This window comes from Phacochoerus africanus, chromosome 11 (genome assembly GCF_016906955.1).
Source record: "Phacochoerus africanus isolate WHEZ1 chromosome 11, ROS_Pafr_v1, whole genome shotgun sequence".
NCBI classification, from domain to species: domain Eukaryota; kingdom Metazoa; phylum Chordata; class Mammalia; order Artiodactyla; family Suidae; genus Phacochoerus; species Phacochoerus africanus.
The window spans coordinates 89,590,137-89,617,828 of NC_062554.1; the positions used below are offsets into that span (position 1 = coordinate 89,590,137).

The 27,692-nt window shown below is 39.7% G+C and overlaps 1 protein-coding gene across 2 annotated transcripts in view; it reads left to right on the forward strand.

Moving 5' to 3' along the window:
- The first annotated feature begins 486 nt into the window (after positions 1 to 486).
- SP4 (Sp4 transcription factor) overlaps positions 487 to 27,692 on the forward strand; it is a 73,139-nt gene continuing 45,933 nt past the window's right edge. Inside the window, exons 1-3 of one of the 2 annotated variants that reach the window (XR_007130780.1) lie at positions 487 to 1,200; positions 1,611 to 1,732; positions 2,252 to 3,800. Coding sequence is in view for 1 of the 2 variants with exons in the window: in XM_047752676.1 (XP_047608632.1) it covers positions 1,194 to 1,200; positions 1,611 to 1,732; positions 2,252 to 3,800 (1,678 nt within the window). In the remaining variant the exon portion in view is untranslated. The remainder of the gene's footprint in view (positions 1,201 to 1,610; positions 1,733 to 2,251; positions 3,801 to 27,692) is intronic. The other variant, XM_047752676.1, reaches the window with a different exon arrangement.

The following is a 27,692-nucleotide window of genomic DNA, read 5'->3' on the forward strand; positions in this document are numbered from 1 at the left end:
AACCCGGAGGACAGCAAACCCCGCCTCCCCACGCCGCCGCCCGCTCAATCGCCGAGCGCTCCGGGCTTGAGCTCGCCCCGCGGGGAGCGGCTTGGAGCCGAGGAGGCGGTGGCAGGGGTGGTTTGGGCAGCCCTGCGCGGCGGATAGGCCCAGGCAAACAACACCCATCCCCCCTCCCCCTTGCTCACTTCAACTCCCACTCGGCCCGGCCACGCCCTGCCGCCACCGCCCCCTCGGGCAGCTTTCCGCTCGGCAGCACGGCCGCGGTCGGGGGCGGGAGGGAAGGCGGTGCCTTGGAGGGGCCGCAGCGGCCAGGGGAAACTACAGGGACCGACAGACTTTGCGGCAGCGCTCCGCCCCCCCTTTCTCCCACCACTCAGCGCGCGTCACCCAGGCGCTCAACCAATGGGGACCAAGCCAGGGAAAAAGGGCGCCCGGGTCCGGATGCGCCTCAGGAAAGCCATGCTCCCTGCGCGGGGGCAGTGGACAGTTCACCCGGTTCGCAGAGTCATCGGTGGCTCGCGCGCCCCATTCTCCGCTCTTCTCACTTCCTCTGAATGACAGCCCTACTTTTTTCTTTCGTGGCCATTCCGAGGGATGCTGGAGCCGGCTTTTGAGGGGAGGGCGCTGGGAAATGAGTAGGGGGCGGGATATCCTGAGACAACAAGTTTGGCTGTAAGGAGGGCCTACCGGCAGCACGCCTGAACTAGAACGTCGAGAGTAAGAGCGCCGGAGAAGCTGCGGGAGGAAAAGAAAAGCGGCTGAAAGAATAACGCCGTGAAAGGGGGTGGAGAAGAGGCGGCCCCAGCGCCCCGGCCCCCGGCAGGTCGGCGGCCAATCCGCTGGGGGAAGGGGTGGAGAGTCGGCGGCTCCGGCTGAGAGAGGCCGAGGGGGGTGGGGAGTCGGCCGGGCTCGCACCGCCCTGGCCCCGCCCCCAGCCCGCGCCGCCGCCCGCGCCGCGCGCCGCCGCTGTCAATCAAGGGCGAGTCAGCAGGGCTCGGGCGGAGAGAGGAGCTGCTACGCCACAGCCCAGCGGCGGCCATTCGCGGAAAAAGAGGCAGAGCCTGTGCCAGCTACAGCCTCCTCCGAGCCACCGCGGGCGGGCGGGACCGGCCTCTCCTCCCGCCTCGCCCCCACCCCCACCCACCTCTATCCCAGTGTCTCCGTCTGAGGGTTTGTCCTGTTAATGCGGGATGAGCGGTACGTATTCTCCACCCCCCTCGGTCTCCTTCACCGCCTCCCTCCCTCCCTCCCTCCGCAGACCCTTCTCGGTTCTCCCCCCTCCCCCGGGGCCGCTGAGATGCTTTAAGGGGAGGAGGAGAGGGAGGGAGGGAATCAGGGGGAGGGAAGGAGGGTTGTGTTTTGTCTTAATGTCTGAGAGAGAACAACCTTCTGGGTGTTGCTCTGGAGCCGATGGGTCGGGTTTCAAACCACGTTTTGTGATATCCCCCTCCTCCCTTCCCTCCTTCTCCCCCACCCCCTGCCGGTGTGCGTGGATCGCGGGTTTATGGAGATTAATGCTCGCGGGGAGGGGGGGAGAGGAGAGGGGGAAGACGAATAATAATAATCCTAATAACCTGTTGTCGTGTGTGTGGGGGGGGTTGTTGCAGATCAGAAGAAGGAGGAGGAGGAGGAGGCGGCGGCGGCGGCAGCAGCAGCGATGGCTACAGAAGGAGGGAAAACCTCTGAGCCAGAGAATAACAATAAAAAACCCAAAACCTCAGGCTCCCAGGTAAAAGCAAACATATATATATATAAAAAAAAAATTCATCACGAAACGTAAGGGGAAAGAGGGAATTATGCCCTTTAAATGCCCAGAGGTGAAGAACAGAATAAAAATGTTTATCCACTCAAAGCATCTTTTCGAGAGTGAGGAAATTAAATTGTAAATTCATAAAGATTTCACATGTTTGGGATGTCGTTGTTTAAAATTCCATCAGTAACTCATACTGTAAGACAAAGGTGTGTGTTTCCCCAAGGGCGTTTTGAATTTAGGAAAATAACACTTCAAGAAAGTTTGTTAAAATTTTCCTTTTATTTAAACTTAATCTTATGGGGTCTGCTTCCTTATTTCTGTATCTCACTGCCTTTGTTTTATTAATATTTGTTTTGATTTTTGCCCCTTCTCAAGTAAGTTCTGAAATGTAGAGCTGTCAAAATAAATAAATAAATAAACCGCTTCCAACTACTTCCCTTCACTAAATCCACCCACTTTTTTCCCCCTTCTCCTTTACCATCCCATTTTGGGTAGGACTCTCAGCCCTCTCCTCTGGCTTTACTGGCAGCTACTTGCAGCAAAATAGGGACTCCTGGTGAAAATCAAGCAACTGGACAACAACAGATTATTATAGATCCAAGCCAAGGATTGGTGCAACTTCAAAATCAACCACAACAGCTAGAACTGGTAACAACACAACTTGCTGGAAACGCTTGGCAACTTGTTGCCTCCACTCCTCCTGCTTCAAAAGAAAATAACGTTTCTCAACCAGCTTCTAGTTCGTCTAGTTCTTCCAGCAGTAATAATGGGAGTGCATCTCCCACAAAAACTAAATCAGGTAATTCTTCCTCCCCTGGTCAATTTCAAGTCATACAAGTACAAAATCCAAGTGGTAGTGTGCAGTACCAAGTGATTCCACAACTTCAGACAGTGGAAGGCCAGCAAATTCAAATCAATCCAACTAGTACTTCATCTCTACAGGATTTGCAGGGTCAAATTCAGCTCATTTCTGCAGGTAATAATCAAGCTATACTCACGGCTGCGAACAGGACAGCTTCTGGCAATATTCTTGCTCAAAACCTGGCAAATCAGACAGTTCCAGTCCAAATTAGACCTGGTGTTTCAATACCACTGCAATTACAGACCCTTCCTGGTACTCAGGCTCAAGTTGTAACAACCCTACCAATTAACATTGGAGGAGTGACTTTAGCTTTGCCAGTGATAAACAATGTGGCTGCTGGAGGTGGGACTGGACAGGTTGGCCAGCCTGCTACTACTACTGATAGTGGGACTTCCAATGGGAGTCAGTTAGTTTCCACACCCACCACCACCACTGCTGCCAGTACTATGCCGGAGTCTCCCTCCTCCTCCACTACCTGCACAACCACTGCGTCAACATCTCTGACCAGCAGTGACACATTAGTGAGCTCAGCAGATACGGGCCAGTATGCAAGCACATCAGCCAATAGTTCTGAACGCACCATTGAAGATTCTCAAACACCTGCTGCCACTGAATCCGAAGCCCAGAGCTCCAGTCAGCTTCAGTCTAATGGAATACAGAGTACACAGGATCAATCAAATTCTCTTCAGCAGGTGCAAATTGTAGGCCAGCCCATCTTGCAACAGATACAGATCCAACAGCCTCAGCAACAGATTATTCAGGCTATTCCACCACAGTCATTTCAACTCCAGTCAGGGCAGATTCAGACTATCCAGCAGCAGCCTTTGCAGAATGTTCAACTTCAAGCAGTAAATCCGACTCAGGTGCTTATCAGGGCTCCCACTTTAACACCTTCAGGGCAAATCAGTTGGCAGACTGTACAGGTTCAGAATATTCAGAGTCTTTCAAATTTGCAAGTTCAGAATGCTGGGTTATCCCAACAATTAACCATCACCCCAGTGTCTTCAAGTGGTGGCACAACTCTTGCTCAGATTGCTCCTGTGGCTGTTGCTGGTGCCCCAATAACTTTGAATACTGCCCAGCTTGCATCAGTGCCTAACCTTCAGACAGTGAGTGTTGCCAACCTGGGTGCTGCGGGTGTGCAAGTGCAAGGAGTTCCAGTTACAATCACTAGTGTTGCAGGTAAGTTACTACAATTTTTTCTCTTTAAAGATCCTTTTATATAGTTTTTACTAACGATTGGTTATAGCTTTTCTTTGCTATCTCTTAGATTTGACGTAAACCTTGGAAATAAACAATCATGAGGAAGCTAAAGTACACAGGAATATTATACTCGCTACTGTTAGGTCTGTAATCATCATCTTGACCCATTCACATTTATTCTCTTTAGCATTAGATTTTATCTCTTATTTGTTAGACAGTTGTATAAATTTTTTCTTCTGTGGAGCAAAACTTCCTGATTAGAATCATAATTTCTTATAATTTAGCGATCATATTGAGTACACTTGAACTTATCCGAAAGAACTCTAGTCAAAATCATGTTTGTATCATTTTTAAGGGAAAGTAGGTTTAAAGCTGAAATAATATACAGTTATGAGTCTGTTGAAGTTTTAATTCTAGTTTGTAACAAGGCTACCCTTTTCTTAAATTGTGAATTATTCATCTTGCTTCCACATCCTCTTGCCCATGCTTTTGCATTTTATTATGTGAGGTTGTTTCAAACTAGATATTGATGCAGTTGTAAGATTTAATTTTGAGCTGCAAATTGTTTCATTAACTTTTATATCTACTTTTCTGCTAAAACCAGGGTTTGCTCAGGACTTTGAGTGAATAGTCCTTCACTTATAAAGTTATATTTAAGTAAAATCTATGGTGGTTATGTTATTTATAGGTGTTTTTAGTGTGAAGTTAATGGAAAACCATTAAAAATGAGGATAAAAATGAGGATAGTAAAATGTCACAGAATTCATTGTGGTAAGGTTGTTTTAAGACCAGTTATAAAGTAGTTATTTGTTATGCATGTAAATAGATACTTCTGAAGTGTTTGGAAAGCTAGTCTTATTAAGTGTTTTAATCTTTCTGTACTAGTCTTATTTTACCTAATGCTTTTGTTTTCTAGTGATTAAACATTCTTCTAGTGTGATGTTTTTGGTATTTTCGTACCTTTTTAGTTCAATTATTTCTTTTTTATAATTGAAGTGAATAAGCATATAATTTTTGAAAGACCTTTCTTGAAACAAGTTTCAGATGAATTATGCCAGGGTTTTTGTTTTACAGTTACTACCTAAAGTAGATGTAAATACTTAAAATTGGAAGTTGCCTGGTAGAACACTCTGACTCAGAAGAACAGAGATTATGTGTTTTATTTAGATACCCATTGACTCTAAACCAGAACTATCCAACAGAATTTCCTGTGGTGATAGAAATGTCCTTTATCTCTTCAATCCAGTATGTTAGCCACTAGCCATGGGTGGCTTTTGAGCATTTAAATTGTGGCTAGTGCAACAGAGAAACTGAATTTTTAATTTTATTTAATTTTAATTTTCATAGCCACCGTGGCTAGTGTCTGTTACACTGACAGCACAGTAACCTAATGAGAGTATTTTGAGTGTGGTACTTTTCCCCCCAAAAGTATTACAACACAGCGATATGTGTGTTTCTCTGGATTGCTGTCCTTAGCTTGCTTTGTTCCTACTCTTTTTCTAAACATTGACAATAAACTAAGTATTTCAGAAAAATGTCTGTTTTGGGTGGGTTGAATGACAGTTTGTATTGTCAAAGCAAAATTTATTTCACTTATATTTCATCTTGCTTATTAAGTATTAGCTAGTGAATTATGATTAAGAGAATTGAATAATTTATAATTTAGTTTAGAAATAGTCAATTCTTCTGTTCTCTAGTTGATATCAATTGCAACCTAGAGTTTTTCCTTTGACTGTTGTAAGGATAAGCCAGTGTAACTGAGAGTATGATCTTTTGACTGCCTCAGCTTCACTTGAATGATACATTATCATAAATAGAGGATCCATTTTCTGGAACTATAATTTTTGGGGGGTGTGGTCAAGGAATTTGCCTTTCAGACAAACTTTCCAGGTGACTATAAATCTCATTTAAGTTTGGAAACCAAAGATCAAGTTGTGAGCGGTGAACTATAAGGCAAAATATGGAATTGATGGAGGCTAGTTCATTAGTGCCTCAGAGAGTAGACTTCTTTTCTTTCTTTCTTTCTTTGTTTTTAGGGCCACACCTCCAGCATATGGAGGTTCCCAGGCTAGGGGTCTAATCGGAGCTGCAGCTGCTGGCCTACACCACAGCCATGGTGACTTGGAATCCAAGCTGCATTTGTGACCTACACTACAGCTCATGGGCAATGCTGGATCCTTAACCCACTGAGTGAGGCCAAGGATCGACCCCGCATCCCCATGGGTACTACTCAGGCTGGTTACTGCCAAGCCACAGTGGGAATTTCTGGGAGTAGATTTCTATGGCAAGTACAATTGATGGTTTTTATTCCACAAACATGTATTGACTGTGTATTGGTTTAATATTAAACACACCAGTAGGTGTGTTTAGTCCTGCATTTTCAGGGATAATTTTTTACCTTTTTTTTTTTTTGTTTTTAAAGTATGGTTGATTTTCAATGCTGTGCCAATTTCTGCTGTGAAACAAAGTGACCCAAAATGATTCTTTTTCTCATATTATCTTCCATCATGTTCCATCACAAGAGATTGGAAATAGTTCCCTGTGCCATACAGTAGGACTTCATTGCTTATCATTTCTAAAGGTAATAGCTAGCATCTACTGACCCCAAACTCCCAGTCTATCTCACTCCCTCCCTCTCCCCCTTGGCAACTACAAGTCTGTTCTACAGGGATAATTTATTTATTTAAAGAGAATTATTGGGGGGGGCACTTAGTTGTATGAGGAAATTTGAACTTTATTGTAGTTGAATTTTTTTTCCTTCTGAAACCAAAGATCTTAAATTTTGTTATTATTCTTTCTAATAGATATGCTCTATCGTTTTAAGAATATAACAGTGTTACAAAGACCAGAAATTACTCTGATTTCAATGAGTCTCTGCAGTTAATCTGGGCCTAGTTGTTTGCAGATTTTACTTTATTTCCTCACACAGTAGGCACTTAACAAATGTTTGCAGGGTTAAGGTAGAAGTGGTGCTGTGAAGGATAGCAGTTTAGAATTGGGAGCAACACCCTAGAGTGGTTTTAATGAAGCTAGCGAAATAGCTCTGTTTTCATTAATTTCTTTTGGCTTTGAGCATTTAAAACATTGAGTGGTACACTAGGTACTTTACTGTCTCCAGAAGGGATAGAATGAATAGCAGGTGCCTGTTTATTCCTTTTATAAATGAGCACTGGAAGTTCAGATCTTTTACTTTGTTTCCCCCATTCATTTTTAAGTATTTCTTGTTATTTTTACCCCCCCCCCCAAAGTAGGGTATTGTTTAATTTATGGAAATTTTTTTCTTTAAATTTTTATAAAACTATTACTAGGGCTTGAACAATTATTAGTAGTCAGTTTTGTCAGAATGTAATGGTTAGCTGAAGAACAAGAGGCTAAAAGTTCTCTACCATCCATCCTTACATTACTCTTCAGGCAGTGTAGAAAGGGTTCTGGATGATATGGACAGAAAAAAAAAAAAAAAAATCAGGAGTTCCCCTTGAGGTGAAGTGGAAATGAATCCTACTAGGAACCATGAGGTTGCGGGTTCAATCCCTGGCCTCGCTCAGTGGGTTAAGGATCCGGCATTGCTGTGAGCTGTGGTGCAGTCACAGACACAGCTCGGATCCCGTGTTGCTGTGGCTGTGGTTTAGGCTGGCAGCTGTAGCTCCAGTTGGACCCCTGGCCTGGGAAACTCCGTATGCCTCTGGTGCGGCCCTAAAATCAAAAAAAAGGGAAAAAAAATCATCCAAGGTAGATTGAATGAAACAGTTTTTGAAGCTGGGAGCTTCATACTTGATTTTATGAAATAAGAATGTTAATGACAACCTACAGGAGACCTCTTTCCTTGATAATATATTCAGCATAATGTGTTTCTGGGTTTGGTCTCAGCTTGAAATCCTGAATTCCAGCCTGAGCACCTAGCATTTAACTAGTTAGAATTGTAGTAGGAACTAAATGCTTGTACTCCTGCCACCTACTTATTGTTTGTTTCCTTGTTGGGATTGTGAGTTTCAAGAAAAAGCAGAAATTTTAAGTTGAGAGCAAAGGTAATAACTAATCATGCTGCTGGCTTAAGAACATCCTTTGTTTTAATTAAATGAGGAAAGTAGATGATGTTTTCCTTAAAAACAAACAAACAAACAAACCTGTTTTTCACAATGTATTTTGGTAACCAAAGAGCCCTAGATAAAATGAACTTAAGGAGGTATTCCTCTTTAGTTAAAGCGTTTAGCACATTTAGGGTCCATTGGTTTCTAAATTTGTAATTAACTTGCATTGGCCATCAATTTGATTTGTTTTTGGCACTAATCATATATGGTAACAGATCATGCTTTTGCTTGATGGATGGATATTTCTTTGTCAGTTTTTGTAGGATTTACTGTTTTTGTGCAAATTCTTACACAAAGATAGTTCAGACTTGAGGATAAGGTGTTCCTTGCTCTTAAAGAACTTTCTTTCTTACCTTTCTTTACTTCTTTGGGGATTTAAAATATTAAACCTGGGGATTAGCAGAACCAGGATGGGAGGGCCAGTTTCTCATTACTGGTGAAAATGGAGACCAAAGGAAATAATTGACATTTATATTTAATTTAAAAACCTGTCTTAATCCAGTAGAATCAACCTCTTACCCCAAACTTTTTTCCAGAGCTACTAGAAGTAGCAAGTTGACTAGAAGTTTTAATACAGATATGGCTTTCCTTAGCCATATGTTTTATTAATTGGGATTTCCCTATAGGCATCTTAGAGTAATGTACACATATGTTATACACATTTATGCACCTATGTATATGTTCACATGTAAACATACACGTCTGTATGTTTACATAAGCATTTACCTCCTGTGTTTGGTTTTTTTTTTTAGAGAAGTAAGGTTTAGTCCTATAATTTTATTTCGCTAAAATCTTTTAATACTATTTGTTATTGATTGGAATTCATTATAAGGAACTTACATCTTGTGCCTTGTACAAATGATTTGGGTTCTGAACTACCAACTTGGTTTTATCCAAGATTTAGTCATGATGACATACCGATATCGTTGCCTATTTTGAGGTTTTTTTGTGGAAGGTAAGAGTACTCAATATAGAGCCACATTAATTTGTTAAAAGGGCATCTTTGGGAGGGATTTCAGGATAGTAGAGCAAGGGGAAATAGAGTTAATCATTTGCTTTCCAAATCTAAATTAGGGAATATATAACAAGTCATACTTAAAAATTATTGGAGCAGGCATAAAAGCAAGTTGAAAAGGAAGAGGGGAAGCTTGATCAAGACAGTGAGGACAAGTTGCTATACACAGATCTTGTACAAATAACAGATTTACAAAATGCAGGAATTTTAGTGTGGAAGGATCTTTGAGATTATTGCTCATAGTTGTAGCCTTTTGTTATTGCTATTTATAAAGGAATTTTGTGTTTCAACTCTTATAAGAGTTTCTGCAGTACTCCATTAAGTACTTGAGGATGGTATAGTAAGGATTGACAGCAAAAGGGGGAATCTGGCCTGATATCAGACCATGTGTATATGTGGGCTCTCCTGTACTCTTCTGATCTAAGTATAATATAAGATTGGATGTTCCTAATACTTGTCATTTTGCTTAGTTAGTTGAACGAGCAAAGTGTGGCAAAGGAAAACTGTTGAACCACAAATTGCTTATATAAGTATATATGGTGAGATAAAGATTTAATGAAATTGTGGTTAATTAACTAAGGTAACTTAAAGGTAATTATGCATCTTTCCCCCTTCCTCTTCTCTTACTGGTATTTTAGAACTGAAGAAACTAAAGCTCAGAAAGGTTGAATGACTTTTGAATACTTTGTGGCAAAATGAGGACTAGTATCTTGACTTCTGCTCCCATTATCTTTCTACTTTATATCTGCCTTTGTTATCCAGATCTTTTGCTACTTAATGAGTAAATGTAGCTGAGGTTTGGCGACCAGACAGAGTATCCTGCTTAAATTGTGTTCTCCCAGGTAGACCGTGTCCCTGGATATTCAGCCTTATTTTGAATACAGTATTGGTGGAGAACACAATTCTCTTAATTCTCCTTGTTACTGAATTTCATGGTGCAACCTCGGTGGTATTATTTTGTCCTTTTTTGAAAGCGCAAATTTAAAACTAAAGAGATTAGTAAATTCTATATGTAAATAGGGAAGTTCTCAAGCTGTTGAGATACTATACCTTTTCCCAAACTGCAGTTAGAAATGGGTTTTTTAAAATGAGGTTTGAGGAATAAAACAAACATCTGTTATTTTCCTAGTCTGTGTTAGGTGCTGGGCTAGATATTTATATTACCACATTAAAACCTACAATATCCTTGGGGTTATTGTGCTTATTTTACAGTTGGCCTTTCTGAGCTTTAATTTCTTAAAGCAAATCTATTCTCCAGTAAGTGATAGAGCCATGGTTTAAAGTCACTTCTGATTCTGAGGTGTTCACAAGACACAAGGTAAAAGGATAAGTCTATAGAAAAAGGCCATTTTCAACCTATTGTGTCTGATATATACTTAAATCTCTAAAGGGGAAACAGTTTTGAAAGTTGAAATACTGACTATGCAGGAATTCCCTGGTGGCCCAGAGCATTAAGGATCCAGCGTTATCACAGCTATGGGTCACACCCAGTGTTAACCCAGCTTGGTCACTTCTGTGATGCAGGTTTGATCTCTGGCCTGGGAACTTCGAGTGTCTTGGGTGTGGCCAAATGAAAAAAAAAAGAGAAATACTAACTATGCAGTTAAGGTTTCTTCTAGCCCTAACAGTATGGCATTGATAGATAATTATGACCAAAAGTGGTAAAAAGAAATGGTGAATAGAAACTAGTGTGGCTGCATAGAGACCTCCATGTTAAACTCAGATTTTAAAATAGTGTATGTGGAAGTTAGGAGGCGGGGCATAGAATTAAGAATGAAAACAAAAAGCAACATGACATTTTAAGAATAATGTCAGTTAAGCAGAAGCTCATAATAAAGTCAGACTTTTAAAATTGTTTCAAACACCTTATAAGGATTTAAATCAAAGAATGACACTCATTGCTTGAGCAGAATGGTGTGATATGGAGAAAAGGCAGAGCTTCTCACTCTGTCTCTGTTAACAAGGAAGATGCATATCCCACTGAAATGATTAGAGCTGTAATATAACTTACTCTGAGACGATTTGTTCATGGTAAGTGAGGAGATAAGTGACATTGAGTTGCTTTTTGGAAGTCGGGATGTTTCAGATGAATGTTATCCTAGGGTCAGAAGGAACTTTCAGGTTTAATTTCAGGTCATATCAGTAATTTAAAAGTTATGCAACATGGAAAAATTGAGAATGAATAAACACCTCACTTTTTTTTTTGGCCACCCCACAGCATATGGAGTTCCCAGGCCAGGGATCAGATCCAAGCCGCAGTTGCGACCTAAGCTTCAGCCAGGATGGGGCTCGAACCTGCATCCCAGCACTCCCAAGGCACCACCAATCCCATTGCACCACAGAGGGAACTCCAAGCACCTCACTTTTTGAAAACATCCCACACTGTAGACAAATGAGCTTGATAACCATGATTAGCAAAGTCCTCATATGAATTAATGGAAAAGTTGACCTCTGAGCATTTAAGAGAATTCAGGGGCCGTTGGGAGCCAGTATGGGTTCACTAAGCAACTATATTCATATTGTCTTTCTTTAGGGTTTCCAGATAAGTATACAAAGGAAATAACTTCAATACAGTATATCTTGATTTTAGCATTGATAGTCATGGTTTCTTTAAAGGTTCATACCTGGTTGCTCAGTTATATGAAACATGTTGACCGTCTACCACAATAGAAGTCTCTGGAATTATGGCGTAGGGTTCTATCCTTGATAGAATCCTCTTGAACGTTTTTTTCAAATTTCATGCTGAAGATTAGCCTATTTACTGAATTGAAGGATAGGACAAAGCTGGGATATTGCTAATAATTATGATAGGGCATAGATATGAGATCTTAGACTGTAATGCTGAGCCAGAATTAGTGACTTAAATACTACAGCTAAGATCCTTAATGAAATTGGGGTTGGGAGGGAAGAAAAGGAGTTCTTTGGTACCCTAGCGGCTATTAAGGATCTGGCATTGTCACTGCTGTGGCTTGGATCACTGCTGTAGTGTGGGTTTAATCCCCAGCCCAGGAACTTCTGCATGCTTGTGGGTGCAGCCAAAAATAAAAAAAGTTGAGAGTGGGGTGGGACTGTATACCTACAAGACGAAAAACATGGCTTGGCAGCAAGGACGTGTGAGGATGATTTGGTATTTATTGGCTTACTATGAACTAAGAGTAAAAGCTCCTGTACTTTGCTGTCAGACCATTTCTGCACTAGTGTGTACAGTACTGGGTGTGGCACATTTAAAATGGGATGGTAGGAGTTCCTGTCGTGGCATAGTGGTTAACGAATCCGACTAGGAACCATGAGGTTGTGGGTTCGGTCCCTGCCCTTGCTCAGTGGGTTAACGATCCGGCGTTGCCGTGAGTTGTGGTGTAGGTTGCAGACGCGGCTCGGATCCCGCGTTGCTGTGGCTCTGGCGTAGGCCGGTGACTGCAGCTCCGATTAGACCCCTAGCCTGGGAACCTCCATATGCCGCGGGAGTGGCCCAAGAAATAGCAGCAGCAACAACAACAACAAGACAAAAAAATAAATAAAAAAAATAAAATGGGATGGTAGCAAACTGGCTAGCATATCAAGAAGGATTCCCAGGATGAAGAGTGCGGTAATATTTCATACTAGCAATAATCAAAGGGGAAGGGGATATTTTTTTTTTTAAAAGAAAGTATGGCTATATAAAGAGCTGTTTTTTTGTTGTTTTTGTTTGTTATTTGATAAAGTTCTATTATGTTTTGACCCTGAGAGACCAATAGAATAAGTATATGTACAAACACATGGTCTAGTCCTGTACAGTCGTGGAATGATTTGTTTTAAGTATTGATCTTCCTATTGTTAGAGGCTAAGTGTCCATCTCTCACTGACACTACTAGTCTGTAAAAGAATTTCCTGTATTGTATAGACAATCTGTGAGTCTTCTAATTCTTCAATTTAGGATTCAATGAATATTTGAGTTCATAGTTCTATTCTGGGTACTTCTACTCAGCATACGGTGAGAGTTCTCTATAAGTCTTATTAAACTTACATGACTGACCATGTATTTAGGGATTTGGTGGCGGAGGGGAGGGTTTGAGAGTAACATTTACTGTTTTTCTTATTATAAAGGCAGTATAGTTAAGATAAGTTTTATTAAGGAATACAGTACTTTAAATCATAAGTTAATAGGTTTCTGTTCTTCATTATTTGTTGGATTTAACTGATTGTGCCCTTAGATGCTGTTTTTCTATGTCATCTGCACTTTTATTAGGTGATTACCAAAGCATTAAAATTTTAAACATACGATAAAGTGCCCAACATTGAATTTATAGTTAGGATGGATATTTTATCTCAGTAGCCCTTTAACCATAGTCATATTTCTGATAATGTCACTTTAGTATGAGCAATGTGATTACTTTTTCTTTAGTGAACTTGGACAGCAGTTGGAAAATCCAGGATCCTGATGGATTTCAAACTCTGGAAAGTACTCAGAGCTTTTAGATTTGTTAATTTACCCTGGGGAGTAAAGGAATCAAGTAGATCTTACTTTTTGGCTCAGAATATTTAGCACATAGGTGTTTTAAAAATGTATTTGAGGAGTTCCCGTCGTGGCGCAGTGGTTAACGAATCCGACTAGGAACCATGAGGTTGCGGGTTCGGTCCCTGCCCTTGCTCAGTGGGTTAACGATCCGGCGTTGCCGTGAGCTGTGGTGTAGGTTGCAGACGCGGCTCGGATCCCGTGTTGCTGTGGCTCTGGCATAGGCCGGTGGCTACAGCTCCGATTCGACCCCTAGCCTGGGAACCTCCATATGCCGCGGGAGTGGCCCAAGAAATAGCAACAACAACAACAACAAAAAAGACAAAAAAAAATGTATTTGAGACCCGAGACTCTTTCGAATAGAAAAAGTAATAATTCAGATAAGGTGTAGTTCAAGAAGTAGGCTTGAGTAGTTCAGGTATTGTTACTGCAGATATATGTGCCGAGTGGCTTCCTAGATTACAGGTATTTTATGTTCTTTTCCATGACCATCAGTCAGATGTGGGCAGAAGAGAAGACATAGGAGAGGCCCAGGAAAAAAGTTTATTATACGCACAGGTCCTAGAGGGTGGTCACTGTACACTAAGAGAGGGTCACATGGGAGGGAGTGCCAAGGGAGCTGGCTTAACCCAGCAGGTGGGGAGCAGAAAGACTGAGAACCCCTGGGGAGGTGCCTCTCTTGGGGGATTAGGGTGTGAGGGGATTTCATTGGGGTGTTTAAATGTTGCTGGGTCAGTCGGCAGAGGGCAGGAAGGGAACCTTGTGTCTTCAACCACCCTTTTCACACTGGCATACCTGATCGCCTGGGTGGGATGCTCCCACTATTTGTGGGGATGTTGAGGCAGCAGGGAAAAATGATGGTTTTAAACTTAGAGGATTAAGAATTAGAACTTCTAATGTTTTTGCTCAGGTACTACTCTCTGTTAGCTATTCCATCTTAGGCAAACATTTTATAATTGGAGTTTCATTCCTTTTTTTCATTGTAAAATAGCACTATTAATCCAATCTCTCTTTACTTCATAGAGTTGCAAAGATCAGATGAGATAACATATATAAGAAGGCTTTGAATATTGTAAAGAAAACTATATATAGAAGTTGGTAATCTGGTGAAGTCTCTGCATAGTGATTCTTGCCCACTAGAAGAATGAATAAGTGAAGTGGGAGAATGAGTAGTTTTAGTTATAGATATTAACTTGAGTTAAATTTCAGAAGTAAATGAGGGAGCTATATAAAAGGAATACCAGAAAGCTTTGGTGAAGTGCAGTTAAGGATATGGGGAGAGGTGTCTCTACAGGTGGGAGAGAAGCAGTGTGTTTCAGCGTATTAAGAACTAGTGTCTGCTCTGTGCTGTCTGTGTAGATTCTGAAAGTATTCACCTGTCTAAAAAGGATACTTGTCTTGGGGTGGTGATAAGGCTTATTTTATATACATGAAACAGTTACATGGCAGCGGCAAGTGAATATGAGAGTTTATACTTCAGTATTGGGTTTTGAGGTATGGAGAACGACGAGGAGAGCTCAGAACCAAGTGAGATCAGTGGTTTGCAGTAAACAGGGAAGGCTTTCTGTGGTGAAGATTGGTTTGGGAAGTGGGCATTTGAAACTTTGAGGGTAGAGAAGTGAAGAGAGAGGATGTCTTGGGTCAAGCAGCTGAACTTGGAATGAAAAGCGTAAAGCCTTCAAATGAAAGCTTGTAGCTAACACAGAGTTGTGTTCTCTCATCTCTGCTCTGTAGAGGTGTAATGGTCACGCAGAGTAGCTCAGGGCAATCCCACTGGACAGCCTGCTACCCCTGCTTCAGCCAGAGAAGTTGTGTTTGAAGAGGAAATTCTGCCAAAATAATAATAAAAATAAGTTTGAAAAACATGAATCTAGAGAATGGAAGGGATTGAATGGAAAGTCTTGCAAATGATACTATTAGAGCATCTGTTTACAGATAAAAGTGTGAAGAAGTTAGAAATCAAGAGCCCCGCAGAAAGGATGTTGTTGGGCTCATTTAGCCGTGAATTCACAGTGGCCTTGAGAAGGGCTGTGGCAGTGAAGTTGCTTAATAGAAAAGACAAGTTGTTGAACCTCTCTTTACTACACGGAATAGTGACATGAAATAAATGTTAAGGGATTAGGTAAAAACATCAGGTTGCTGGTTCCTTTCCTCTACTCTATATCAAGTATGGTAGTAGGCCTTGAAAACTAAAGATGAAGTGAGGCATTTACCTCTCTCAGAATTTATTATCTGTTGTGAAGATATAGTATATCTCTCTGCCTTTAAGACATCCTTTTTTTTTTTTAAACATTTTAACGTCTTTGAAATTGAAATGTACCTTATAATCAAAGGCATGCCACAGTTTAATTAGAATTTTTTCTTTCTTATGATAACTTACATCTTAGACTTATTGGAATGTGATGAATATATGATTGATTAAAGTAAAATATGGCTTTTGGTTTATAAAGGTTATGAATGAGAAGCCCAGAGAAAGAAAAACTATTTTTACCTGTAGGATTCTGAGAATATTTTCATGGAGAAGGTGATAACTAAGCTGGGCCTGAAAAGATGACTGAAAACTTTACCAGGTTAGGACAAGGAGGACCATTTCAGGTTATGTTGGCTTTTACCTGCACTTTGGAAATTCAGTAAAGGAGTCATCTTTAAACAGTGCAAAATTCAGGCTTAGATCACAGAATATTAGTATACATTAAATTTGAATTGTAAACCTCCAGTAGGCAGAGGCTGTCTCTTACATGTATAATTTTTTCTACTTCACACATTGGTGAACATCTCTTAATACATATAATTGTGATACTGAACTAGAGAAGGGACCCAGATGGAGAACTTTGATTTCATAGGAAAGGAGGATGGATAGATCCTTGTGATAGATTCAAGATGCATACATAAAAAGCAGTGAGAATCCATGATTTTAACAGGAAAAGTGATTAATAAAATGAAATAAAAGAGGAACTTATGCATCTGATTGTTTCACATGTTTGGGGAGACAGCTGTTGGTGAGACTCTTAGCAGTGAGGGAAGTTCTGAGAGAAATAAAAGGTATTTAAAATTCCCAGGTTGTTTCTGTCCCTCCAGAGTTATCATGTAGGTGCCTCATAATGTGGTCAGGCAGCGAGGGTTTAGTACAGTTCTGTAAATAATGAGTCAAGTCACCACAGCTTTTTGTTCACAGAAGCGGAGCTGCTTTTGCACAGGAGTATAGGAACCAGATAGTGATCTGTGCTGTGGTAAGTGGGTATCTATGCCTGGTGTGGGGTTGGGGGAGGGGGTGGAAAATCCTTTTGTAGTTGAGGGTGTCTAGGCCAGGGACTTTGAGGGTCAAGAGGGAAGAGGAAAAGACTAGATGCATATGATGACAAGTACTAACTGGATGAATAAAGGATAAAGAATTGCACTTAAAGTGGTTTGTAAATCACACGCATTTTTCCATGTATTTAAATCTACGTATGAACCAATTTGAGACATTAACATTTGACAGATATTTGTCATAAACACTGCAAACTGTGATAACATGCTTATGGAAGCAGTAATTTGATTATAATTTTATTAACATAGTTTTATAAATTTAAAGGACATTGTATTGTTATTTCTAGAATTTTTCTCACCTTTTGTCCTCATTGTTAGGATGTTAGTACCTATGTTGATTTTAATACCAGGTCAGGTAAATATTTTTAGTGGCCTCTTGATAACATCCAATTCATTTCATCGTAGACGTCTTGCTGGCACACTGCATCTCTAAATTCAGTCAGCAAATAGGTACCCAGCGTCTGTATTGTGAGGCTCGATGTGTTCCTTATGAGGCTGAATAACATGGAACAGAACTGCCATTTCTATAATGTTCTGATAAGGAAAGAAATCATTTTCTTTCATGAATGAAACAAGAGATAAAAGTGTTCTTTAACCCTTTTTTTTTTTTTTTCTATTTTGGCTTACATTTACTGCATGTTTATAGTATGCTGGATACTGTGTGCAGCACTTGATACGTTAATTCATTTACACTTTAGAACACCCTATAAAGTTAAGTATTGTCAGGTGCAAAAACTGAGGCCTAGAGGAAATAACTTGCTTAAGGCCACCTCATCTAAACGCATTCTGTCTCTAGAACCCGGGCGCTGTAACCATTACCACTTACGTTCTCTTACTACCTACTCACTAGTACTGTAGTCTGTATTTCCTGTGATCAGTTGTGGAAACAACTTGTCTTTTATGTGTCAGACATTTGTGCTTAAGCATTTTATATATATATATATATGATTATCCTCGTTTACCTGAGGCAGTCCTACAAAGAAGGTGATGATGGTGATCTCAGTTTTTAGAACAGGAAACCAAAGCTGTCAGAGGTTAGTATCTTGGCCAGGGGCATACAGCCAGTATATTAGGCAGCTTAGTAAGTGAAAACACTTCATAAGGCTGTTCATGGTGAACAGAACTGTCTTCACAGCTAAGCAATGTGGTTGTAAGCATCTTATTGTAGTTATTGTAGTATGTTCAGTCAGGACTGAATCCTCTATCTTTAGGTGAGCATTCTACTCCTTATCACCCTTTGGGGCACAGGACATGTATGCCACAGAGAGAATTAGCAGAAAAAAAGGTTTTATTACTTTGTGGTATCCTGTGTTGATGGGGATTTGACACTGAGAAGGACATTGCCTTTATTAAATATATATACACCATAAACCAATTTTGAATGAATTTTTGAAAGCAGATTCTAAGAATATAAACCAGAGAGGAGTCTTATATTTCATTTCATTAATATTTAATATGTTAATTTATATTAAGCAATATTATTAACTATAATGAGCATATGTTGATAATGAATATTGGTTATATTAATTTATACATATTGATATTTAATTATATTAGTATAAAAGCATACCAAAAAATGTATCCTTCATGAGACCTGTACTTTAAGACTTGGTTCTTGATCAGGATGTGACATGTCAGTATAGATATAAATTTATCTACTTTCTGAAGGAAATATCATTAAGAAATGACTCTAAGAAAATCCAAAGATCACAAGAATTATATGTATAGAATTTGTGTTCTTCATATAATCCTGCATGTCATTTTTATGTGGCATTAACTCATTTGAAAAGAATAGTGTTTTAGTTTTATTGTTGTTGTTTGGTAGATAAATAACAAGATATGTTTGATTATTTACCGCTATATACCAGACATCGTTCTAGGTGCTGGGGAAACCAGACAGACATGTTCTCCACTCATGGAGCCTGTTCTTTGTTTTACATGAGTTTTATTTTATATCAGTCTGAGATTTTTGCTATTTTTAATAGGTAAGAAAAACGAAAGTTCAGAAAGGTTAAATAATTTGGCCAGTGTTACAGAATTAACACATAGGCAAACTGGAGAAAGAACCCACATTCACCGTAGGTTCAGAATTACTGTTGCTGTTTCATCATAAGTCCTTGGGGGCAAAGGAAGTAGTTTCTATGAAAAGGTTTTTTTTTTCTTTTTTTGTCTTTTTGCCTTTTCTAGGGCTGCTCCCATGGCATATGGATGTTCCCAGGCTAGGGGTCCAGTCAGAGCTGTAGCCACCGGCCTACAACAGAACCATAGCAATGCAGGATCCGAGCCGCATCTGCAACCTACACCAGGGCTCACGGCAATGCTGGATCCTCAACCCACTGAGCAAGGCCAGGGATCGAACCCGCCACCTCATGGTTACCAGTCGGATTCGTCAACCACTGAGCCACGATGGGAACTCTTATGAAAAGTTTTTAAAGTTTGTTTCCCTCAGTTTTTAAGTAACAAACTACCAAAGAGTAGATCAGTTTTCATTAGTAAGAGATTGGTACACCAGAGTAAATTTATAGTGTATGAGGATGGAGTAAATCTAGTTTAGTCTACATTTTCAAAAGATGTGATTGAGTTCATTTTGTCTGTATGTTTGTAAGTGTGTGTGCATAAACTCATTATAAACAAATTGAGTAAAAACTTAAGGGAATTATATGCTATTATTTGTGTACCTATTCACCACCTTCCAACCCTACCCTATAATTAAGGATACCAGTCCATTTTGGGGTAATCCTAAAAAATTAGCATACCTCCTTACGCTCCACCTTCACCCCAAGTCACAAAGAAACTTGATTGTTGAAATTAGAGTATTCAGAGGACTTGCAGTGCTTTTAAAAGGACTGTCTGAGCAGGCAATGATAACTATGTATAACTTTCAACTTTTGGCAGCTGTCTGAGCAGGCAGTGATAACTATGTATAACTTTGAAGCTGGAAGGTAAACATGTTTCATTCCATAAGCAATTTGTGATGAGCAGAGGTACCTATGACATATTCAAGAAAAGAACTCTAGGCAGGGTAGCATGTTATCTTTGCCATTAAATAATTGTATTACTTTTGAGAATGGAGGTCTTTTTTTTTTCCCCCCCTTGGCCTTTTGTTACAATGAAATGTACATGTGTATTTTGTAAAATGAAATATTTGAGATATTTTTTGTTCAGTGTTAAAATTCTACCATTTTAAGCACAAGTGATTGGAAACCAAATTGAACTTAAATTTTATTTCAGTAAGCAAGAGGAAAATTCAAGAGAAATATTATTTAAACAATATTTATATTGTTGTAAATTTATATTGATTACTTTTTGAAGTAAAACCGAATGACATATATATTTCCAAAAATGTCAGGTTTTGTTTTTGCAAATCTTTTTTTTTTTTTTTTTTAAGGGCTGTACCTACAGCATATAGAAGTTCCCAGGCTAGGGGTTGAATTGGAGCTACAGCTGCTGGCCTATACCACGGCCACAGCAATGCCAGATCCGAGCTGCATCTACAACCTACACTACAACTGACAGCAATGCTGGATCCTTAACCCACTGAGCGAAGCCAGGGATCGAACCTGCATCCTCATGGATCCTAGTTGGGTTCGTTAACTACTAAACCATGAAGGGAACTCTGGTTCTGGCACATCTTTGACACCAAATCTAACATTGAGTCTAATGCTGTTCCTCTTTAAAGAAGGTCATGCATTATGTTTGAATCATTACTAAGGATCTTTGCGGAATTTTTTAAGAAAAAGATTCACTGCTGTGTTTTTTATACTAGACGCATACTATACTATACTAGACGCATGTCCAGTGATGGACATCATCAAGATAAAAGGACCAGCATCCTAAACCCTTGGGCATTCACATTGCCATTTGGGACCTCATCTGACTCCTGAGAATGCCCTTGGCAGTGGATATAGACATTGAGGATGCCTGGTCAGAGACCAGCTACCCTTTAAAACCCAGAAAGTATGCTTGCCCAGGCCTGAGCTTCTGTAGCTAACGGGCGACACTGATAGTCGTGAGAGTAAATACTGCCACAGTAGCTTTGCAGAGGACTCTCTTATGCAGTATTACCTTCTAGCCTTTCCAAAGCTAGTTCCTGATCTTCAGGCCGGCGATTTTACTTTAGTCTTTGCTGCCCTCCTGCTTTCCAGCTTTGCAGTAATTATCCCAAGCCACCTAACCATTTTATTACCTTACTACCTCATGACTTAAACTTCTTGTCAGCCTGCCCCATGGATGATAGTGTAAAATCTATAAATCTAAAAGTGGAAGAGTTAGGTGAATCTTTGTATCTCATTTTCAGAGGAGACAATGTCTTCTTATTCTAGAGGCAGAAGACTATGACAGCTGATTTGTAGTCTAAAGAAGTCTCATAAGAACGGTAGTATTTTCATCTGCTTGAACCTTAGAATTTTCTGCTTGAAATATTAAAGTAAAGCAGGGAGAACACCATTTCCATCCTCACAACTACTGTCACAAGTGGAGTTTAATATAGATTCCAGCTGCTACCTTTGGAAGAAAGTACTTCCTTAAAGGCTGGATTGTGCTAATGTCAAGATGACTTCTGTAAAGGATTTTTTTTTAATTAAATAATGATAAAATAGGATTTTTTTTTTAACAAATGCATTTCAAAGCAATTTCTAATAAATAGTTGCTTGGATTTCATTTGGTAAAAGTTAATTTTTAATTTATAGCAACATTTTTAAAAGTATATATTTAATTCCATGTGATTACTGAGAAACAAAAAAGTCTTGGAAATTATGTTTAAAAAGGTTATGTGAGGTCTCGCTCTCAACTGTTATATAGAATTTTTAAAAAAACAAACACAAAATTGTACCTTCAAATACCACTTAAATGTACCCCTAGTAAAGGATTTATGCTTTTTATGTTATTAATTTTGCATGCTTTTCGGTTTGTTAGCCCAGTTGTTGTAGTAAAGGCCATTGAGCAGTCAGTTCTCCTTGGTTAGGAATACCTAACTATTGGTTCTGCACAATACTGCTGTAGATTTATCCTAAAGTGAAGGCGAGACATTGTGGTGCTGGTGAAATAGAGATGGGCAGGAATCAAGACCTGTCTTAAGTCCCCTGGTCTACCAGGTACTGTCTGTAATGTGGGGATGTTCTTTAGCTTTCTTGAGCTTAGTTTTAAACACCTGTGAAATGAAGATAACATGCCTCCTGAACAGGATTTTTCTGAGGATTAAATGGAGTAGCATGTGAAAATGTTTTGTAAATGCCAAAGCACTAAATGGATGCAAGCTGTTATTAGTTATCACAAATTTATACTATTTTTTCTAAATTAGTATGTGTCTGTGTTTAGCATTTTGCAGTTTATTTTCTATTACATGGTCATTTTTGTATCTGCAGTATGTAGTGCAATGCTGGTAATGTAGTGAGCACTGAATAAATATCCAGTAGAAAGAAATAAGACTTCACTATTACTTAGCTTAATTGGGTTTTACTTTCTGTATTCTGATGCTTTGACATCTGGGGCCTCCCTGACCCTGGAGGGACTGCCCTTCCAGGGTTAACAGGTTCCTAGAGATAGTAAACAGTTACACCTTGAGTGCACTTTTTAAATACAAACCAATCCAGAATTCACTCCCCAACCACATTCTTTGTAGCCCTCATACTTCAGGCCACTATCTACTTGCTCTAATCACCCCAGGGCCAGGTAGCAGAACACAAGGGACAGCGCTTGTGCCCCAGAGCCCTTTGAAATTATTCAAACTGGCCAGTCCTAAGCCTTTCCCCCCTGCCTCCCCTTTTCCTTTCTGTGGAAACTACAAGGAAGGCTCTTGCCCACAGTTCTTCCCCCTCCCTGTGCCTCCTGATCCACCCTGGTCCTTCCCCCTGTGGCCCCCTATGACATGGTGCCCCCCCTCCTCTTGCTAACCATGAGTAACTGTCTTTTCGTAGGCAGTCTTCTCATCTTACTACATGTCAAGTTTTCTATTAATACATTGTATTTTAAAACAGTGGGCTACTGATTTAGTTTTTAATCCTTATGGCTTAAAAAAGTCTTATTATAAAGAAATATTGTTAAGTTTAAAGTTTTCTTTAGAAGTTACTAGAATAGAGATTCAAAGTGGTATTGAGATATGGATGTTTGTGTGTAGGTGAATATATACATATGTTCATGTGTACGTATGTATAGAAAAATTTTTTTTAACCTCATTGGAAGATGACAGAAATTCTGAACTATAAGCTACTTTTACAGATCATCTTTGGTTGAGTTCTTTTTGTTTAAGTGAGAAACTAAGGCCCAAAGTGGGTATGTAGTTTACCCAATCATGTCTTTAGTTGCTGGCAAACTCAGGATAACCCAGGTCTTTCTCCCTGAAGCTTAGATAGACATGCATGTGTCATAAGCATTTTTATTAGAAGATTACAGCAAGTTTGTCTTGCTTCTTCCCTTTCTCAAAGGAATAAGGCCTTAAAGTTGGTTATGTTTTCTCCCACCCCGAGTGACAGTGGTTTGGTTGCTAAGTATTTGCTACAATTGATATAGTTTTGTCATCTAGCAGAACTAAAATTTAATTAGTTATTTTGTTTTGTATCCGCAGTTTACCTGTTTTGTATGTCAGCTCTTCTTCTTCTTTTCTGTCTCCTTAGTTTTGTTTTTGGTGTTAGATTTTCAAAGTTAGAAAACTTGAAGCAGCCTTGTTGCTAAATACTTTGCTGTAAACATTTTCCAATATTTGCACTTTTATGAGAAATTTGACTGGTCCAAATAATCATTTTGTGAATGGAGATAATATGGGGAGAAACTGTTGAAAGATCAATGAATTATGGTGAACAAAAAAAATGGGTTTGGAGTTTTAGTGGGTTTTCTTAGTAGGTTTTTGGTGGGGGTTTTTTTTGTTTGTTTTTGTTTTTTTGGTAGACATAACCTTAAGAGGTGTGGGATGAAATAGCTTTCTGCTGTGTTCTGTATTGCTGGCTCTTTATGTAAATATTGGATCAAGTTTGGGCTTTTCCACATTTAAAGAAATAGGAAGGAGAGGTGGCTTTAAATTGGTCCTCCATGCAGATACTAGTGATAGTTCTCCATTTCCTCAGAAAACTGAACAAAATGTGATGTAATTACATTGGAAGGAGAAATTTAGGTTAAATTAAAGACATACATTCCTAATAATGTATGTAATTAAACAGGACATAACTTATTGAGGGAGGATGTTAAATCGCTGCCCTTGAAAATCTTTTATATACTGACTTCCTCCTAGATTGTTCTAGAATTGCATGTCATCTAATGCCCAGGGATCCTCTAATTTTCTAAATAAGAGAAATTACATTTTTTGGTCATAGAGTAAAACACACAACTTTTTTATAGTACAGCTTTAAATCATGGGAGAATGGTGTTGAATAATAACCTGGTTCAGGAGTTCCCGTCGTGGCGCAGTGGTTAACAAATCTGACTAGGAACCATGAGGTTGCAGGTTCTATCCCTGCCCTTGCTCAGTGGGTTAACGATCCGGCGTTGCCCTGAGCTGGGGTGTAGGTCACAGATACGACTCGGATCCCACATTGCTGTTGCTTTGATGTAGGCCAGCGGCTACAGCTCCGATTGGACCCCTAGCCTGGGAACCTCCATATGTTACGGGAGCGGCCCAAGAAATAGCAAAAAAAAAAAACCTGGTTCATTTTGGGAACTTGTGGACTTAAAAAAAACCTTATTTTCCATATCCTACCGGATTTCCCTTTTCTTGCCAGCTCTTATACCTGGTCTGCTAGAGGCCCTCAGCTACTCTTATTGGCACAACATTCAGCTTTTGTAACTAAAGAAGCAGCAATAAACAGGAGCTAAGTAATGGTGCACTGTGCTACTTCTAATAGTTATTAACCTGATTATCTTGGTTTCCTACAGTGTGCATAGACAGTGCCTTGCATAAAGTTGGTGCTTAATACTTATTTTACTTAGTAAATGAAGCTCTATTGGGAAAAAAATTGTATTTATCTGGTTCTAGTTTCCATAATATGTACTCATTTTTCAAAACTTGTCAATTATTTTAAGGATTAATATTCTTTTTTTTTTTTTTGTCCTTTTGCCTTTTCTAGAGCCACTCCCACAGCATATGGAGGTTCCCAGGCTAGGGGTCCAATCGGAGCTGTAGCCACTGGCCTACGCCACAGCCACAGCAATGTGGATCTGAGCCACATCTGCAACCTGCACCCCAGGTCAGGGCAATGCCGGATCTTTAACCCACTGAGCATGGCCAGGGATTGAATCTGCAACCTCATTGTTCCTAGTCAGATTCGTTAACCACTGTGCCACGACGGGAACTCCAAGGATTAATATTCTTTCTAGCTATAGTAATAGTAAGCAAACAGAAACTTAGGCTTTCATCTTTTCGAATGCTTTGCCTTTTTTTTTTTTTTTTTATTTGTTGTTGTTGTTGTTGCTATTTCTTGGGCCGCTCCCGCGGCATATGGAGATTCCCAGGCTAGGGGTTGAATCGGAGCTGTAGCCACCAGCCTACGCCAGAGCCACAGCAACACGGGATCCGAGCCGCGTCTGCAACCTACACCACAACTCATGGCAACGCCGGATCGTTAACCCACTGAGCAAGGGCAGGGACCGAACCCGCAACCTCATGGTTCCTAGTCGGATTCGTTAACCACTGCGCCACGACGGGAACTCCCTTTTTTTTTTTTAACTGAATAAAATATCACTTTGTTAATCCCATGGTAGAATGAAAATCTCAATACTCTATATTATTGTAAAATCTTTTGATTTTTATCTAATGACATGCATCAATTCTTTATTGACTTTGTTTTGTAACTGCTAATAAGAGTTACATTAAACATAAGGTTTTTTCTTATGTTTTAGCATTATAGTTCTTTTTGTACTGAAATGTTGGGTACTCATTAGACAGCCATAGTCCAGATACTGTAAATCTGGCCAAATTTTATACTTTGTTTAGTATTTTGAAGTGATTCATAATTCTTTGTTTACTAATTAAAACTAAAAATTTTAGGGCGGTCCTGTTGTGACTCAGTGGTAATGAACCCAACTAGTATCCATGAGGATTCGGGTTCCATCCCTGGCCTTGCTCAGTGGGTTAAGGACCTGGTATTGCCATGAGCTGCGGTGTAGGTTGCAGGTGTGGCTTGGATCTGGCATTGCTGTGGCTGCAGGCTGCCTGGCTAATGCAGCTCAGATATGACCCCTAGCCTGGGAACTTCTATGTTTTGTGGGTGCGGCCCTAAAAAGACACATACACACACACACTCAAACCTAAAACTTTTATGTGGTACAAATATACTGGTGGCCTTTGAAAGAATTTATGTTAGTAACTTTTTGGGCTTTCTAAGAAATAAGACTAAATGTAGTTGTATAGAGGATTTATTACTAGGTCTAGAAAAAGAACACTTGCATGTTCCTTTTCTTTTCAAAATCATCAAGGATAAGCAGACAAGAGTTTCTTTGATAATGAATAGATCATTGTCTGCCCAAGTTGTTAAATCACATTGAATTTTTCTAAGAGACAGTGAAATAGAAATAGAAAATAATAAACTCCCTAATGTGATAAAGGGGAAAGGGATACGAATATGATCCACTGTTGCTTTTTTTTTATTACTAGTTCTTTGGCTTTATTTCCCAGTGTTTGCCACATATGTGTTAAATGCACATTTGTAGAAATAATCTTGAGATATCTTAGTTGTGAGCAATTAATGAAATAAACCACAAGTTTTAAAAATAATACAATAGGTATATTATCCATTCATGCATGGCCTTTTGGAACTAATTATCTGATGAAGGAATTAAAAGAATAGTTAAACTTAATAGTTCTTAGAACTATTTTAAAGAGAAAAATCTAGAGATCATTTAAGAATTAGGCTTTGATTATAAAAATTCAGTGAAGTTTATTCATTTCCTTATCTGCACTCATCTTTAAATTATTATTGTTATTGCTATTATTTGGCTGCCCTGTGGCATATGGAGTTCCTGGGCCAGAGATCAGATCCAGGCCACATCTATGATCTACCTACCTTTAACCCACTGTGCTGGGCCGGGGATCGAACCTGTGTCCTGGCACTGCAGAGATGCCGCCAATCCCATTGTCCACAGCAGAAACTCCATCTTTAAATTAAGTTAGTCTCTTCCATCAAATACACAAACAGTTCTGTCTGTCTATTAAGGTTTATTTCTGTAAATGAGTTAGTTTAATCAGACTGTGAATTTATGTAAGTAAGCAGAACCTTTCGTTTTCCTGTGTTCTAATCCCCACCCCTCAGATATGCCAAATGTTATTTCTGTTCAAGAAAATCAGATTCCCCCTCACCCAAAATGTGCCTCTACTCGTCTCATCTTAGTTAGAAATGGAAAGAAATGACTAGAACTGAGTTCCCCAGAATTGAAGATGGGTCTGGATTGCATAGTAAAGGATTCGGGATGATTCTTTCATGGTTAGAATGATGTGATCTGTGGTTTTGAAGGAAATCTGTGGCTGGTTCACCTACACTTGGAAGTAGAAAGCTAGTATTTCCTGGTTGGTCAATTTGCTGTTTGGAGATGTAGCTTAAAATAGCCATCTGTGGGGTTAGACTGATTCGTGACAGCCTAACAGTGTTGGCCCAGCCTCCCTTGGCCCTGAATTGCACAACTATTTTAAGCCATGACCCTAAGAACCGACAGGGTATACTGTACCCTTGTAGCGCTGAGTGCCAGTTCTGTGTTTCCAGGGCTGGATAGATCAGCCATAAACTTCTGTGCAATTAAGGCTGTCATTCTGATGTTTTAGGAGTATTCATAACAACCTACAGGAGCTAGCTTGCCTTGACCTTATCAGGTTTCACTAAAATAAATACCGTTGTGGGGGAAGATAATTAAAACACAAACCCTGTATTTTATGTATTTATTCTGAGCATTGCTTGTTTAGGTGTACTTCCTATAGAACAGAAAAATCCTGAAATGATTGTTGTTATAAGATTTTGCCATTTTCAGGTGCCAGTACACTAATGCCTGAT